Source organism: Erpetoichthys calabaricus, chromosome 7 (assembly GCF_900747795.2).
Source record: "Erpetoichthys calabaricus chromosome 7, fErpCal1.3, whole genome shotgun sequence".
NCBI classification, from domain to species: Eukaryota; Metazoa; Chordata; class Cladistia; order Polypteriformes; family Polypteridae; genus Erpetoichthys; species Erpetoichthys calabaricus.
The window spans coordinates 151,012,398-151,030,006 of record NC_041400.2 but is presented as its reverse complement, the minus strand read 5'-3'; the positions used below and the strand labels follow the sequence as shown (position 1 = coordinate 151,030,006).

General features: G+C 37.0%; 1 protein-coding gene across 3 annotated transcripts in view; it reads right to left on the bottom strand.

Moving 5' to 3' along the window:
* Nucleotides 1-17,609, bottom strand: part of smarca2 (SWI/SNF related, matrix associated, actin dependent regulator of chromatin, subfamily a, member 2) — a 161,887-nt gene that overhangs the window by 76,208 nt on the left and 68,070 nt on the right. For all 3 annotated transcript variants that reach the window (XM_051929541.1, XM_051929540.1, XM_051929542.1), the window contains 6 exons: nucleotides 17,247-17,304; nucleotides 14,868-14,968; nucleotides 12,026-12,173; nucleotides 10,441-10,604; nucleotides 10,195-10,261; nucleotides 1,803-1,913 (listed from right to left, as the gene is read on the bottom strand). In XM_051929541.1, the coding sequence (XP_051785501.1) occupies nucleotides 1,803-1,913; nucleotides 10,195-10,261; nucleotides 10,441-10,604; nucleotides 12,026-12,173; nucleotides 14,868-14,968; nucleotides 17,247-17,304 (649 nt within the window). The remainder of the gene's footprint in view (nucleotides 1-1,802; nucleotides 1,914-10,194; nucleotides 10,262-10,440; nucleotides 10,605-12,025; nucleotides 12,174-14,867; nucleotides 14,969-17,246; nucleotides 17,305-17,609) is intronic.

The following is a 17,609-nucleotide window of genomic DNA, read 5'->3' as shown; positions in this document are numbered from 1 at the left end:
GAATGTCAGACTTGGCCTCTGTAGAGTTGTACAGTAAACGCTGGTTTTAATTCACATTTTTATATCACATTTTACAACAAACAGTAATTTTTAACTCAGTGATAACTGTTGATTTTTAAATGTACTACTATATGTTTTATAAATAATGTATTACCTTATGTGTGCAATCTCAACACTCAGAAAATACACAAGGAAATTTCTTGGCTTAAAAATGGACATGCTCAGTAAGAACACTTTTATTTTCATGTTTGAACCAGTGTCCCATAGATGCCAGTTTAAACTACATAAACACAGTATTTTTTTTAAATTTGTAAAACATTCTACACTTAAGAACACAATTTCTGTGCCAAATTAATATATACCATGAGTGTGAAAAAAATAACAACTTGAAAATTATTGAACTTATCCTTTAAAGGCTCTGGTTTGGTGATAGGCCTCAATATTCTAACAGAAGAAAATATAAAGATTCTAGCTAAGCTGCTAGTTGCCATTAACAATGCTTCATATCCTCTACATGGCATCTTGGTTAACTTGCTTAGCATCTTAACCATAAGGCTCATTCTTCTATAGTTCTCCAAAGACAAGTACCAATGGTATTTTATCAAATGCCATCAGACTTTATAACATGTTTTCTTCCATATTATTATGTAAATCAGCTTACAGACATACTTAGCTGTTTAACTGTTGTTCATATACTGTAGGTAGGCTGCTGTTAACAGTGCAATTTACCAGCTGGATCATATACTATCTATGGATAGTATATAAAACATTTAAAAGGTGGAATAATCCATCATTGAGTTGAGGGACAAAATCATTGTGAGTATAGGATTTTGCATACTGTAACCATTAAATGAATATCAATGTTTCTTCCTTTTCTATCCAGTGGGTTTTACATGAACATCTATTAGAATTGTATGTAATAAACCAGCACGTCATACACATGGTTCTGTGTAGTGAGGTATGGTCTCAAGAGACAGCTCAGCTGATATCACCAGGAAATGCTTTGCTTGCAGAGTTTAAAAGCCGCATTAGTGCAGTCAAGGCAAGAATCCATCTATAGCTAAAGCAGTAAAGAAGCTGCTTCTGAGGGCTGTCGTAATCCAGGTGCCACAGATTTCAGGATGGCCACCAGCAGTTATCACAGTGCAAATGTGTGAACTGAGATGGATCATGGTGCATGCCCACAACAATATACTTGGCAGAATACTTTTCAAAAATTGATAGCACAATGTCAAAATTACTGTTGTAACGGATAGCTAGGGCCCTTGCACAGCCGGGAGGCTGATATATTGGAAGGACCGGTAGAGCAGATGTGCATAGGACACTGCCTCCCCCGGAGTGCTAGACGGCAGCCCCCCTGGGTTGCAGTGATACCTCGGATTCCCACAGAGCTTCATTGGAATTCACTGCAACCCTGTTGGGTTCCTTAGATGCCGCCAGGGGGATCTGTGGAGGTTGCAGAGCCTTCCAGATCCAGCTAACGAGCCACTTAGAGCACTCCCGGGAACACCATAAAACGAGCTGCCTGATTTCACTCATGGAGTTGGTTGGAAGAGGAATTAGGAAGAGAAAGGGAAGAAAGAGGGAATATGTATTGGTGCTTGGACTGTTATTGAACTGTGCTGCAGTGGGAAGCGAGGGAAAAGCGCTTCCCCAGCATAATAAACATGTGCTGTGTGGCAAAGTTGTGTCTGTGTTGGATTTTGGGTGGCTGGTGCGCCATCTGGTGGCCACACTGTTAAAGCACATTTTCTATTGGACAATTAAGAAATAAAAAGGGAGACAAGATAATAAACATATACCTTTGCAAGAATGTGTTTATCCTTAATGATGTACTCATATGTGGTCAACAAAACATTAAATTTACCACCACGAAGCTGTGCCAGGAGGGAACGTCTCATGGCCGGTGTCCCCTGAAAAAGGAAATATTAATTATTAGTACTATACAAAAATACTGTACAGATATGGTGTAAATAACATATCAAGAACAGACAATAGGTGCAATTTTTCACATAGCATATGTTGAACAAACTGGGCACTGCCTATTCTGCTAGGATACAGTATTACACCAGGCCTGTTAAGGCAGTAGATTTAACAAACATCCAGCAGTACAAACTCCCACTTACATTACAAAGTAAGTGAATGAACTTCAACTTGTATCAGTATCTACCAGTACTTCATCTGATAACAAAGGACCATCTGAAGACTTCTTGAGCCAGAAGGTGTAAAATGTACGCAAGGTAGAAAAAAAACCTACAAGTCAAGAATGACAACTGGGATGGACAGAATAACTCACCTATGGAAAGGCATTGCTTTTGTACCTGGAAGTCACTTTAATCCAATTAGAAGATGTTCACCCTTCTTTCAAAAACCAGTTGCACGGATTGCTATTGGAGTATACTCTCTGGGCACTCGCTCAGAGAAATTCTCAGGAACTCTGAGGAATCTCATATGGGAGCTCTGCTCTCACTCTCCAAAATGACTGAAAGCTTCTAAAACTTCTCTCTAAAGCTAAATAGCCGAGAAGCTTGTCCCTCCCCTGGGAGCTGTAAACTGACAATTTCTTTGTGGACCAGTAAATTGAGATTGTCTTCCAAACTAAGCACTGAGCTCAGTTTCAAATCTAAGAAGCAGGTACTACTTGAAGAAGGGAACTTCAGCATCTAAACTTTAGTGCCAGAAAGAGCAATGCTTTTCACTATGTTGCTGCAGAAGATACAGAAAAGGAACTAACTTAGGAAAGCACTGCACACCACAAACAAAAGATCATGCAACAAAGAGAAACAGTACACTCCAATGCAAGAAGAATCCTCCAACTGGACCCGGAGCAGCACCAAAACAAAAACTCCATACCTTTAAAGACTTGTAAAATTGTGTATTTGTGCCACGAAAAATTACAACTGTAAAGAACCTGTAAAAATAGCCTCTTCTATGTTTTATGTTTGTCTGTCTAGTCAGTCTGTGTCCTGTCATATCTCCTCTCTCTTATTTATTATATATACATATACACACGCGCACACACATACACAGATCAAACAACAAAACAACAAAATTTTCAGAATAACGAATACTTTTTGTTGGCCCAGATAAATATTCAAACAACATCATGTTAAGCAGATTTCATTTTAATGAAATGTAAATTTCAGTATGACAAATATTTTTTGAGCTAAAATGCCCGAAGATAATATGTAATGCAAAAAACACTTAATACCATGCCTACACTTTCCAAGAGTCTTGGGAAACCTGCAACAGGCAGTCCCTTTCTTGTTAAAACCAAAAGAAAGTGACAGTCCAGAATGTCTGTCTATCTATCTATCTAGTCCATTGTGAAATTTCTGGTCCCAGGCAGTCTCGGCAGGTTTTGTCAAATTCTGAGTTACTGATCCACTGACTGTCCCTATGGGTAGTTGTGTTGTGTGCAGATACAGTTCTGTTTTCAAAGTTCTCTCGACGGGGAACAAAAAAATTGAGAAAATGTCAGTTTATGCTGACAGAAAAATTAACAATTCTGATTGTTAATTCCGGAATGAAGAAAAATGACGCTGTGGAAGGATTTGGACTCACACCTTCTACACTGTCAACAATTTTGAAGAATCAAAAAAAATAGAAGAAAAATTTCAAGATTGGATGTTGGGACCTGAACAAAAAAAAATTTGAAGTACGTTACATCTAATGTCTCATTTTCAAATAAAATATTTTTTTCAGTTTGAGAAGCACTACTTTTTTTTTATACAGGGATTGTCAAGCTTGGGTCACAGAGAGAGTTGCACAAGAGACAGAGAGGGGAGGCCAGCTTGGGTGTTAAATATTCTAAACATTGTGTGACAAGCTTGTTATGTGGTAAGCTTGATCCTGCAGCGGATAACCACACCCGGAAGTGCTGCCTGAAGAAGAGCTGGATTCATGGGCAGCGCCGCCCCACCTGGAAGTGCTGCCGGAGGCTAATCGGGAAGTACATGGAGCACTTCCGGGTGCGCTATAAAAGGGGCCGCCTCACTCCATTCAAAGAGCCAGAGTCGGCTGGAAGAGGACAGAGCTTGCGAGAGAGGAGTGGAGGTGGCAGAAGGAAAGTAAAGGACTGAGTAATTGTGAATTTATTGTGGCTGTGTTGTGCTGTATAAATATAGTGTGCATTTGGACATCATGTGTCTCAGTATACAGTATATCTGTAGCCGGCTTCTTATACTATATATATATGTATGTATAACTGCACACATGCATATTATATACATATACAATATATGTATACAGTACATGTATATATACTGTATATGCATATGCGCAGTTATCATATTTCTATAATCCTTCTGTTTAACAATAAATTATATCACCCATCCATCCATTATCCAACCTGCTATATCCTAACATAGGGTCACGGGGGTCTGCTGGAGTCAATACCAGCCAGCACAGGGCGCAAGGCAGGGACAAATCCCCGGGCAGGAAGCCAGCCCACCGCAGGGCACACACACACACACACACACACACACACACACACACACACACACACACACACACACACACACACACACACACACACACACACACACCGAGCACACACTAGGGACAATTTATTTATAAAAAATAATACACAGTCAGGTTTATGTCGCAAAAAGACATGTTTGTAGACCAAAATTCATAGTCAATGATTAATCAGTTTGTATTCTCAACTGAGCTCCTAAGAAGAGATGTTCAATTAATGTCTTCTAGAATACTTATTCTCTTGAAAGAATGAATGATTACTGCTCCTAACTTAAACCAAAACTAGTGACAATAAAAGGCAACCATAGGTGCAAAACAACAACATACAGGTGCTGGTCATAAAATTAGAATATCGTGACAAAGTTGATTTATTTCAGTAATTCCATTCAAAAAGTGAAACTTGTATATTAGATTCATTCATTACACACAGACTGATGTATTTCAAATGTTTATTTTTTTTTAATGTTGATGATTATAACTGACAACTAATGAAAATCCCAAATTCAGTATCTCGGAAAATTAGAATATTGTGAAAAGGTTCAATATTGAAGACACCTGGTGCCACACTCTAATAAGCTAATTAACTCAAAACACCTGCAAAAGCCTTTAAATGGTCTCTCAGTCTAGTTCTGTAGGCTACACAATCATGGGGAAGACTGCTGACTTGACAGTTGTCCAAAAGACGACCATTGACACCTTGCACAAGGAGGGCAAGACACAAAAGGTCATTGCTAAAGAGGTTGGCTGTTCACAGAGCTCTGTGTCCAAGCACATTAATAGAGAGGCGAAGGGAAGGACAAGATGTGGTAGAAAAAAGTGTACAAGCAATAGGGATAACCGCACCCTGGAGAGGATTGTGAAACAAAACCCATTCAAAAATGTGGGGGAGATTCACAAAGAGTGGACTGCAGCTGGAGTCAGTGCTTCAAGAACCACCATGCACAGACGTATGCAAGACATGGGTTTCAGCTGTCGCATTCCTTGTGTCAAGCCACTCTTGAACAAGAGACAGCGTCAGAAGTGTCTCGCCTTTGGACTGCTGCTAAGTGGTCCAAAGTTATGTTCTCTGATGAAAGTAAATTTTGCATTTCCTTTGGAAATCAAGGCCCCAGAGTCTGGAGGAAGAGAGGAGAGGCACAGAATCAACGTTGCGTAAGGTCCAGTGTAAAGTTTCCACAGTCAGTGATGGTTTGGGGTGCCATGTCATCTGTTGGTGTTCGTCCATTGTGTTTTCTGAGGTCCAAGGTCAACGCAGCAGTCTACCAGGAAGTTTTAGAGCACTTCATGCTACCTGCTGCTGACGAACTTTATGGAGATGCAGATTTCATTTTCCAACAGGACCTGGCACCTGCACACAGTGCCAAAGCTGGTTTAAGGACCATGGTATCCCTGTTCTTGATTGGCCAGCAAACTCGCCTGACCTTAACCCCACAGAAAATCTATGGGGTATTGTGAAGAGGAAGATGCAATACGCCAGACCCAACAATTCAGAAGAGCTGAAGGCCACTATCAGAGCAACATGGGCTCTCATAACACCTGAGCAGTGCCACAGACTGATTGACTCCATGCCACGCCGCATTGCTGCAGTAATCCAGGCCAAAGGAGCCCCAACTGAATATTGAGTGCTGTACATGCTCATACTTTTCATGTTCATACCTTTCAGTTGGCCAACATTTCTAAAAATCCTTTTTTTGCATTGGTCTTAATTGATATTCTAATTTTCCGAGATACTGAATTTGGGACTTTCATTAGTTGTCAGTTATAATCATCAACATTAAAAGAAATAAACATTTGAAATACATCAGTCTGTGTGTAATGAATGAATTTAATATACAAGTTTCACTTTTTTAATGGAATTACTGAAATAAATAAACTTTGTCATGATATTCTAATTTTATGACCAGCACCTGTACAGTTAGGTCCTTAAACATTTGGACAGAGACAACTTTTTTCTAATTTTGGTTCTGTACATTACCACAATGAATTTTAAATGAAACAACTCAGATGCAGTTGAAGTGCAGACTTTCAGCTTTAATTCAGTTTGGTGAACAAAACGATTGCATAAAAATGTGAGGCAACTAAAGCATTTTTTAACACAATCCCTTCATTTCAGGGGCTCAAAAGTAATTGGACAAATTAAATAACTGGAAATAAAATGTTCATTTCTAATACTTGGTTGAAAATCCTTTGCAGGCAATGGATGCATGTTTTGGGTCATTGTCCATCTGTATCATGAAACACCACCCAATCAATTTGACTGCATTTAGCTGGATTTGAGCAGACAGTATGTCTCTGAACACCTCAGAATTCATTCGGCTGCTTCTGTCCTGTGTCACATCATCAATAAACACTAGTGTCCCAGTGCCGCTGGCAGCCATGCACACCCAAGCCATCACACTACTTCCACCGTATTTTACAGATGATGTGGTATGCTTTGGATAATGAGCTGATCCATGCCTTCTCTGTGCTTTTTTCTTGCCATCATTCTGGTAGCGGTTGAATCTTGGTTTCATCTGTCCAACGAATGTTTTTCCAGAACTGTGCTGGCTTTTTTAGATGTTCTTTAGCAAAGTCCAATCTAGCCTTTCTATTCTTGAGGCTTATGAATGGCTTGCACCTTGCAGTGCACCCACTGTATTTACTTTCATGCAGTCTTCTCTTTATGGTAGACTTGGATATCGATACGCCTACCCCCTGGAGAGTGTTGTTCACTTGGTTGGCTGTTGTGAAGGGATTTCTCTTCACCATGGAAATGATTCTGCAATCATCTACCACTGTTGTCTTCTGTGGACGTCCAGGGGCCTCATGTATAACGCCGTGCGTAGAACTCACACTATAACATGGCGTAAGCACAAAAGCGGGATTGTGCGTACGCACAGAAAAATCCAGATGCAGGAATCTGTGCGCACGCATACTTTCACGTTCTTCTACTACATAAATCCCGATTTGCGTGAAAAGTAACGCACGTGCACGCGCCTTCTGTCCCGCCACAACTCCTCCCAGAATTACGCCTCTTTGAATATGCAAATCAATATAAATAGCCTTCTGTGAAAAGACAATGGGAAAAGCACGGGAGAAAATATAAGAATTTCAGCGAATACCAAGTGGAGGCAAAGGAAAAACGTACTATTTGTTGGTTTAAACAGTGGTATAATCAACAAAAGGAAGCTGATCGAGTGACAGAGTGTCGGAGAAACTCGAAGGCTCAACTTCACAAAGTCGCACAGTGCCCGAAATAAAAAAGAAATCACATATCAAAGTCACCATGAAAAAGCGAGTCGTAGCCCGCCGTCTGAGTGTCATATGAAAGCTTATTAGGGTACAGACAAAAAAAAGGCACACAGTGGGGGAAAAAAGCACGAAATGTCAACTTTAATCTCGAAATTTCCACTTTAATCACGTAGTTTATTTTGCCATTAAAGTAGAACATCATAAACTTCATCTTAAAATCGTTTAATTTACTAGTTTCTCAAATCCCATTGTAACTAAAGTGGCATGTTAAATGCTTTGTTCTGTATTTGATCTTCTATGTGCTCTATGTGTATGAATCACTACCTGCTTTTTAAACGGGCTTTCTCTTTCTCCGACAGGACACATAATCCATTACATTTGTGATATTACAGCTCTCTGAATAATTAAAATCCTGAGATGTATACGTGATATCTTTTTCATGATGATAGGAATGAAAGCATGTTATTAAACATGGGAACACGGTGGCGCAGTGCTTGTTCATGTCTCACGCAAGAGGCTTGCTGCGCCATGCGCAACCTTCAATTAAATAATTTATCACAGCAGTACTGTCTCTTTCAAACGTACTAACCTCCAATTCCTGTCCTTACTTTTCTTTCTCCAAAAACTCAATCGCCACACAATAAGCTATGTAATAGACGTGAAGCCATCTGTAAGCTTAGAACTTCGATTCTTCATAACTTTTAAGGAACATTGAAATATCTTAGTAGTACGTGTTTAATTATTATATCCGTCTATCTTTCCAGTGTCGCGTCAGCACTAGCAAGAATACAGCGCAAGGCAGGAACAATTACTGAACTAGCTAGCGCTGCGGCACCGTGTCCTCACATGTTTAATGTTTAACAATACAGATTATTTAAATGAAGTTAAAGTTTTATCTGTATAATATAATCAACATGTTTTGCTGCATTTCGTCTTAGAAATGAATACCGTCATCACATGTAAATACGCGCTTTATAAAGTGGCGCAGGTTGTGCAATATTATAACTGTAGTGCAAGTTTACAGTGGGGTAATTATACTTATAAGTCCAAATATTTCTACAAGGAGCACTTGATGGACTGATTTAGTGTGTTTAGAGTTCTTGGGATGAAACTGTTTCTAAACCGTGAAGTCCGTACAGGGACTAAAGCGTTTGCTGTGGCTCAGGCAGCATCTGCTTCATGCTGTGTACCGATAATTCTCTTTCCAATCAGCTGCTGCTGTGATTTCCCACTCAGATACAGTGATATAAATACTCCGAGTGGTGCTGTGAGAGTAATGTGGAAAAAGATGATCTGCTGTGGCAACCCTTAACGGGATCAGCTGAAAGAACATGCAGTGAGAGTTACAACGCTAAAGCAGTTATGGTATTTGGAATACTATGGCTATTCCCTGGACCATTATATTGCTACAGGTTAATTACAATCAGATGCATTACACTAATAAACAATATGCAGTTAATTTCAATGTATTTATAAAGCCGCGCCAGGAATGTGGATTTAAGAATGAAAGGGTGATCACACAGGAACAGTAGCACTGCTTTGACACTGGGTGCCGCCAGTCTGCAAAACCGGGCGGATAAATTGCGTACGCCAAGGAATGAGTTACCGTGGAAATGTGCGTGGCTTTACGCCAAGTTTAGGTTTTATACATCGCGATTTGAGTGTGGAAAGGTTCGTACGCAACATTTCTGTGCGTGCGCACCGTTTATACATGAGGCCCCAGGTCTTTTTGCATTGCTGAGTTCACCATTGTTTGCTTTCTTTCTCAGGATGTACCAAACTGTAGATTTTCCCACTCGTTATATTGTAGCAATTTCTCGGATGGATTTTTTCTGTTTTCGCAGCTTAAGGATGGCTTCTTTCACCTGCATGGAGAGCTCCTTTGACCGCATGTTGTCTGTTCACAACAAAATCTTCCACATTCAAGCACCACCTCAAATCAACTCCAGGCCTTTTATCTGCTTAATTGATAATGACATAACGACGGACTTGCCCACACCTGCCCATGCAATAGCCTTTGGGTCAATTGTCCAATTACTTTTGAGCCCCTGAAATGAAGGGATTGTATTAAAAAAATGCTTTAGTTGCCTCACATTTTTATTCAATCGTTTTGTTCACCCCACTGAATTAAAGCTGAAAGTCTGCACTTCAACTGCATCTGAGTTGTTTCATTTAAAATTAATTGTGGTAATGTACAGAACCAAAATTAGAAAAAAGTTGTCTCTGTCCAAATATTTATGGACCTAACTGTATGTTACAAAGAACAGCAGCTAATTTGGTGACATTTTCACTGAGGTGATCAGTATGAAAAATGATAGGAACTTCATGTGTATTATGGTTATAGATCCTCCATTCAGAATTATAGCAGTTATTTTTTACTTCTTAATAACACATTACATACACTTACATTTTAATTTCATTTTTCACATACAAACTTAAATTTAAATTTATATTAGATCATCTGTAAGGATGTGCAGAAATTACCTTGTAGGCTATCTTGACAATGGAAGGAGCCCACTTATCCAGTTCATAAACCCAATTAGACAATGTCCTGAAATAAAAATAATGTATGGTATTTACATTAGAAAATGTACACTTTTTCACCATGAACAAGCATAATTAGCTACTGTAAGTCTAATGCTGTATATTCATATTTGAAATGTCAAAATCAGAAATATCTAACTAGAGATAAATCACAAGTAATACTACCAATATGCATTTAATACATACGATAATGGAACTATAATAAGGTATGGTCCATTGAGTCTCTTGTGCTCCATTAAATACGTGATTAAAGCAATAGTCTGTATTGTCTTTCCAAGACCCATCTCATCAGCAAGGATTCCATTGAGATTGTTATTATATAAAGACACCATCCACTCTAATCCTTGCAGCTGTAAGCAAAACAAAAATACTTGTGTTAAAAATGTTATTTATGAAAAAGATTTTTTTTTAAAAAAATGCAATACAACCAGATATTTTATATAGGATATTTTATATAAACCAACTATTATAGTAACATGCAGTAAAAACAACTGAAGAAAAAAAAAAACAGGGCAATTTACTATATACTTGTTACAAAGTTATGGGAAAGGAGAGCTGTTTTTATAATATTTTTGTGCAACTTTATCCTAATGTCAAAATATGTTAAACATTATTATAAGAATAAAGACACTGCCTTTAAAAAGTGTCAAGTCCCCCAAAACTATTTTTTATATTTTATTGTCTCAAACTCTAAACTTACTATATATTCATATTTTATCACAGGTCATACTGCAAGGGACTGGCAGTGGGGAAAGTAGTAGGACTTATAGAGTCCCCATGGAATGCCAGAGAATGGCAGCGAGGAACATAAGCTAGATGAGGGATGGCTGCACCTGTCAATGGACATTTCCTGATGTAGAGTAGGCCTGAACAGTGAGCAGCAGGGATGTTAAGTTTTAGAGAGGAGCACAAAGGCTCTTAATGGTTTTTAAGGGACAGATCCTGTGTGTTTTAACCCCAACAGACTCACTGTTTTAATGGATTACTTATTGATTTATTTATTTGAAGATTTTACACTGCACTTTTGAACAGTGTTGTGAAAATAAAAGCACTGAAATATTTTTTGCACCAACCCTTGTTTGTGTTCTCACTTCCTGGCTCACCCTTGGACAAGACTATCGAAGGTAACAGCTTCAAGAAACTTTGGTACATGCAGCCATCCATCACATTTTCACACACCTGACTTAACTTGGAACTGACGACCAATTATTTGATATTTTCCAGCAGCTAATTTTGTATATCTGACATTAGTTAACATGTTTTTATAATCATGCTGGCAAAATATGTGAATGGCTTTCCTAGGCAGGTGGTGTTCGAACCTGTGCGTTCCTTCCAGTATAAACCCAGACTTGTCTGCTGTAGTATTAGAAAGTACAGAAAAAGACCAAGTTTTAAAGAAAACAACAATATGTTGTTCTGGTATTATTCTATTGTTTATGCTCTGATGCAACCTACATTACTAACATTTTAGATGGCACCCACATTCACAATAAATAAGTCTTAAATCCTAGTAATAGCCATATATTTTTTGGCGAACCAACAGGTATTTGACCCATTACAGATATAACAATATATGGCTATTACAAGAATTAACAATATAACTGGGCCGCACTGGATAAAGGTATTCATAAGCTTATTGTCCATGTTGTGTTCCTAGACAATGAAAACTGGTGCTTGGTCTATTTAATAGAACAAAAGAAAAATGTTATAGTCCATTATGTTTACATAAAGATACATTTAATAACTAGTACACAAGCATATCTGTAAATACCTGATAGTGCTTCAAAGATCCATTAATCAGAAGACTTGATTGTTTTTCCACCCTTTCAGTAACTGCATGAGCAACTCCATAGTAGGACTGTGCACCTCTTTCTCCAGTCTGCATGCTGTATTCATCATCAACATCCTGTTTGGCTGACCTAGTAAAAATGTTTTTAGATATATTAAAATAAAGTAGGAATGTTTAATAATTATGGAATCTAGATTTTTAACCATAAATTTAAACCTTTATATGATTGTAAGAGAAGGTATCCAGTAAATATCAATAATTAAGTGTTTTCTTTGTTTGTTTTGTTTTTTGTTGTTACCTCTTGCTTTAGAGAAGTATATTCTGCTGTTATGATGCAGACAATATTTGATATTATTTTGTAGTCAATATTAAGATGTCAACATCTTCACAAACTTAAGGACTAAAGGAGTAATTTTTGTCTATGAATATTCTTCTGTATGCAGATAACCACTCAAATTCTGCTAGAGTAAAGTATGTGTAGGTTTTTCTAAGAACATTCTCATTTTGTCTACAGCATTACTAAATATAGCATTTTTTGAACTGCTATTGTCTTCAGTAAATAAATTATCATAAACCTCCCTACATTTTCATAATGGTTAATCACTTTGTATATGCAGTCATTACATGAAAAATGTATTGACAGTGTGAGAAACCTTGCGTATTCAATTTACAATAAGCAAAACTCATTTAAAAACAGTGGTATAAATTACTTAAATTCACCATTTGATCATGCTTCTTCAAGATGCCAAAAGATGAAAGGTATTAATGTGTGTACATCTGACACTTTTCCATTTAAATAGTTTCTGCTTATAATTATAAATAAACCTACCAATTTAATTCATCATACTATTTTCTATTATTATTATTTTTATTAGTCTTATTTTGTGCTGAGTAAAATACTACTGATTAATGAGCTGGTTAGTATGCTAAAAATAACTAAAATGGATTAGATACCCTATATGTAATGTTCACTGAACACTAATTAATAACCTACAGAATTTATTTTCTATCAGTTTAACTTAAGGATCACAAACAAGATGGCTGATTTAGCTATAGAAGAGCGTATGTATTCCTCGCTCTTCTGTATAAAGCCCTTTCACTTGGAAAGGTTCATGGAAAAGTTGAGGCTTGATAAATTATTTTTGTTGAAATGGTAAAATGTGAAAGCTACAAAATACATTTATGTGGAAAAGAAAATACACCCGCTTTCAATTCTAAGGTTTTACATATCAGGATAGAATATAAAATCATCTAGTCCTTAGCAGGTCCTAACATTAGGTAAATAAAATATCAGATGAAAAACAACACATGACATATTACATTGTGTTAGTACTTATTTAACAAAAACTAAGCCAAAATGCAGAAGTAGTGTGTGAAAAATGAAGTTGTCCCTTACTGCTGCAATAGAAATTAAGAGCGTAAGTAGCAGCCAGGTGCTGCTAATCAATAGCACTTGATTAACCGATCATCAGCAAGTGTAACCATCTCTATAAATTCAGAGGTTTCAGCAGTTTGCTGGTCTGGAGCATTCAAATGTGTGTTAACACAATGCCAAGGTGGAAAGACATCAGCCATGATCTTAGAGAAGCAATTATTACTGCCCATCAATCTGGGAACGGTTATAAAGCCATTTCCAAACAGTTTGAAGTCCATCATTCTACAGTGAGAAAGATTATTTACAAGTGGAAAACATTCAAGACAATTGCCAATCTTTCCAGGAGTAGACATCCCAGGAAATTCACCCAAAGTCAGACCGTGTAATGCTCTGAGGAACTGCAAAAAACCTAAGAGCTACATCTCAGACTCTACAGGCCTCAATTAGCATGTTGAAGTTCATGACAGTACAATTAGAAAAAGACTAAACAAGTATGGGTTGTTTGGAAGGGTTGCCAGGAGAAACTGGTTCTCTCTAAAAAGAAAATGGTAGCAAGGCTTGTGTTTGCAAATCAGCATTTGAACAAACCACAAGACATCTGGATCAATGTCTTTTGGACAGATGAGACCAAAGTGGAGATTTCTGGCCATAATGCACAGCTCCACGTTTGGCAAAAATCAAACACAGCGTATCAGCACATCAGGAGTAATGATCTGGGCTTATTTTGAAGCCATAGCATCTGGGAACCTTGCAGTCGTTGTGTTGATCCTGAGTTCCTCTGTACATCAAAGTATTTTAGAATCAAATGTGTGGCCATCTATACGACAGCTAAAGCTTGGCCGAAATTGGGTCATGCAGCAGGGCAATGATCCCAAGCACACCAAAAATATACAACAGAATGTCTGAAAAAGAAAAGAATCAAGGTGTTGCAATGGCCCAGTCAAAGTCCAGACCTCAACCTGATTGAAATGCTGTGGTGCGACCCTAAGAGAGCTGTCCATAAACGAAAGCCCACAACCCTCAATGAACTAAAGCAACATTGTAAAGAGTGGGCCAAAACTGTTCCACAATGATGTGAGAGACTGATAAATTCATACAGAAAAGGATTACTTCAAGTTATTGTAGCACCACCTTTAGCAAAAATCTTTTGATTCATGGGGTGTTACTTAGTTTTTCACACGTGTCCTCCATTTTGTCTTCATTTTAGTTAAATAAAAAATGACATGGTGGACTCTGGTGTGTGTTATTTTACACCTGAGGTTATATTTAAATAATTTTAGAACCTGGTAAGGAACCGATGTTTCATCATTATGTCATGATACGTAACACTATGGAACTGTAAGAGTATACTTTCTTTTTCACTTGACTGTATAATAGCCTTGGCAGTTATAGTGCAATTACAAACAGGAAAAAAAGCAGTTACTGTCATTAAAAAATACAGATACATACTCAATTATATGTTTTGCAGCATTCTCTGAAACTTCATCACTGTTAGGATCAATAATCTTCTTCTCCTCAGATTCTGGTCTAGATTGTTCTTCATCTTCATCCTTTGCAAAGACAAACAAAATCTGCTGATTAATTACAACTAGCATCCATTTGTGATAGAGCCATGCTCAGAAATATTTTAAGGCATGTTACATTTGTCAATATTTCATCAATTTTCTATATCCTAAATTTTACATACTATAATCTGTTATTACTAGGGTTGGTAAAGTGTAAATATATACAGTGTATATGAAGAACAATGTTAAAAAGGCAAAAAAGTACACAATTACACAATATAGCACATATTTAACAGTGCATAGCAGGAATTCCCTAATGCTTTCTTCTGATGAAGACTTTTTGATGAAAACTTTTAAAAATTTAGTACATTAGCGTTATAGCCATACCTTTATGCACTGAAAAGCTCAAGAGAATTGCAATGCCCATTCAGACAAAAAGGGTTAAGCCTTAAGCTGCACATATTGTCTGCAGGATCCACATCTGAGCTTCTTAAAGCATACTATTCAGCTATATGTATGATCATTAACTTTACCACAGATAAAAACAACACAGCATCTTGGAATGATGTGCTAAGCAAGGCATTCTACAATACACATGATTGATTAAAGTGGCATGCAAGTAAAAATTTCTTTCTACTATGGATTGCTGAGGAGTGTGGGATCAAAGCTCTGTCTGGGTTCCAAAACTCAAAACAACAGTCTTTCAACTGGATTCAATATGAGAAAGTAAATGCTGCTTCCATTATTGTTTTTAAATTTTTAAGTACAGTATCTTAGACATGATGGCCAAGAATATTCAATAAGTAAAAAAAAAATATAACCTGCTTTCCAATAACAATAAGCTCTCTTTTTTAAGTCCACAATTGTTTTAACTGTTGCCATGCAGGTAAAATGGTAAGCTGAACTGCTGATCACGAATTAGGGGTGCATTTCCTGAAAGTTTTGCAATGCTAAGTAGTTTGTTATCTTATGCATAAGATTGTTCATTAATTACAAAGTGTTTCCCAAAACCCTTTGCAACTGCAGTACTGCATAATCTCTTTTGGAAATTAACAAGGGAACTGACTCAAATGTCCAAATAAAGACATTTTTTATTTGAACTTTACCCTGCAATTCTGTTACAGTGACAGAGGTCATCCCAAGCAGATCACAAAAAAAAACACATCTGTTGGGCACTACCACTCACGAACAAGAGTGAGCAGAAGAAAAAAAATCTGCAGGAGCTGACAGAACACCACATAGCTCAAAAAGTACAGAAGATTATGAAGAATGTGAGTGGTTCCCATCAGGGTAAAGTGCAGGGTTAAACCTTGAGTCCCTGGTCAGGACACAGATAATGATGCAGCTGCTGGCAAATTGCAGTGATAAACAAATGTAAAAATAATAATAATAATAGTATTAACAATAATAAAAAACAATAGGTCAATGTTGCAATATAAATATAAAACTATAATGAAGACCACTGATTAGCACAAAATGAGCTATTTGCAGCTTAAACACCTATAGACTTTTTGAGTACATAACGAGTTAACTAATCCAACTCACTGCGTAATCAGTCACATTCTTTAAAGTGGGAAGGCAAATCACTCCTTAGTGCCAGCAACAGCTATCCCAGAAAACTTTTTCAGCTAAACTTGAGACACCTTTTCAGACAGCGCCATCCAAGAAGCCAAGTCGCAGGTCTATATGGTCTTTTGGGGGCGGACATGAACCCCTTGGACCATCTCAGTAATAACAGGCTGCTCAGAGGTAGAACCCTCATTGTTTTTGCTCTTTATCTATGTCATTGACTATTTTGTTCATTATTCACTGAGACTGATCATTTCAGTGAAATGTACCCCAGATCCAGATTCCTATCACCATTGCCTGAAGCCAGACATCCAAGTACAGTAATTAAGTCAGTAAATAAACAAAAGCATTCTGTGGACCATTTAAATAGAGCAGAGAAGGCGCACATAATAATTTTATAAATATGAAACAAATCAAAATTATTGTGTTAAAGTATCTAAAATGTTTCATGGGCTTTATTTTCCTGGAAAAAAAAAAGTGTTCTCTGGCAATAAACAATGTATATTTTGTATTTGTAATCTACATTAGATTATTGCTAATAAAGACTCTATTTAAACATTGTTTCATACACTACATCTATAAAGATATATAATGTTACAGAATGTAGCTTGCTTTATGGTATCTTTAATCAAAGAAAAATCTGTGCATACAATTATTTCTATCAAAATAATAAAGCTATGTTAAAAGGTTAATGAATGAAATAATTTATTTTCAAAAAGATAAATTATAAAAAAAAAAAAAAAACATAGCTCACCTCTTCCTCAAATTCAGATCCACTTTCTTCACTGTCTGATCTTGGGGCAACTTCATATCTAAAACACAATAAAACCACTAATAAAGGCCAGAATAGATAAAGCTATCATAAAGAAATTAGTAACAAAAAAAGGGCACATAACAAGTGGCAAAGGTGTAATTATGCATTATATATAAAAGAGATGTATGTCTGTGGGCTGCACTTACTGTAAAGATTACAATACAAAATTTGAGACTGTATTCATAAATATAACAGTACTTTACAAACACTAGGTAAAATTAAAATAATGTCAAAGATATTGCAGATAGTAAGAAAAAATTTTTGTACCAATAAGTAATATGAGTAGCATCTCATATTGCTTTA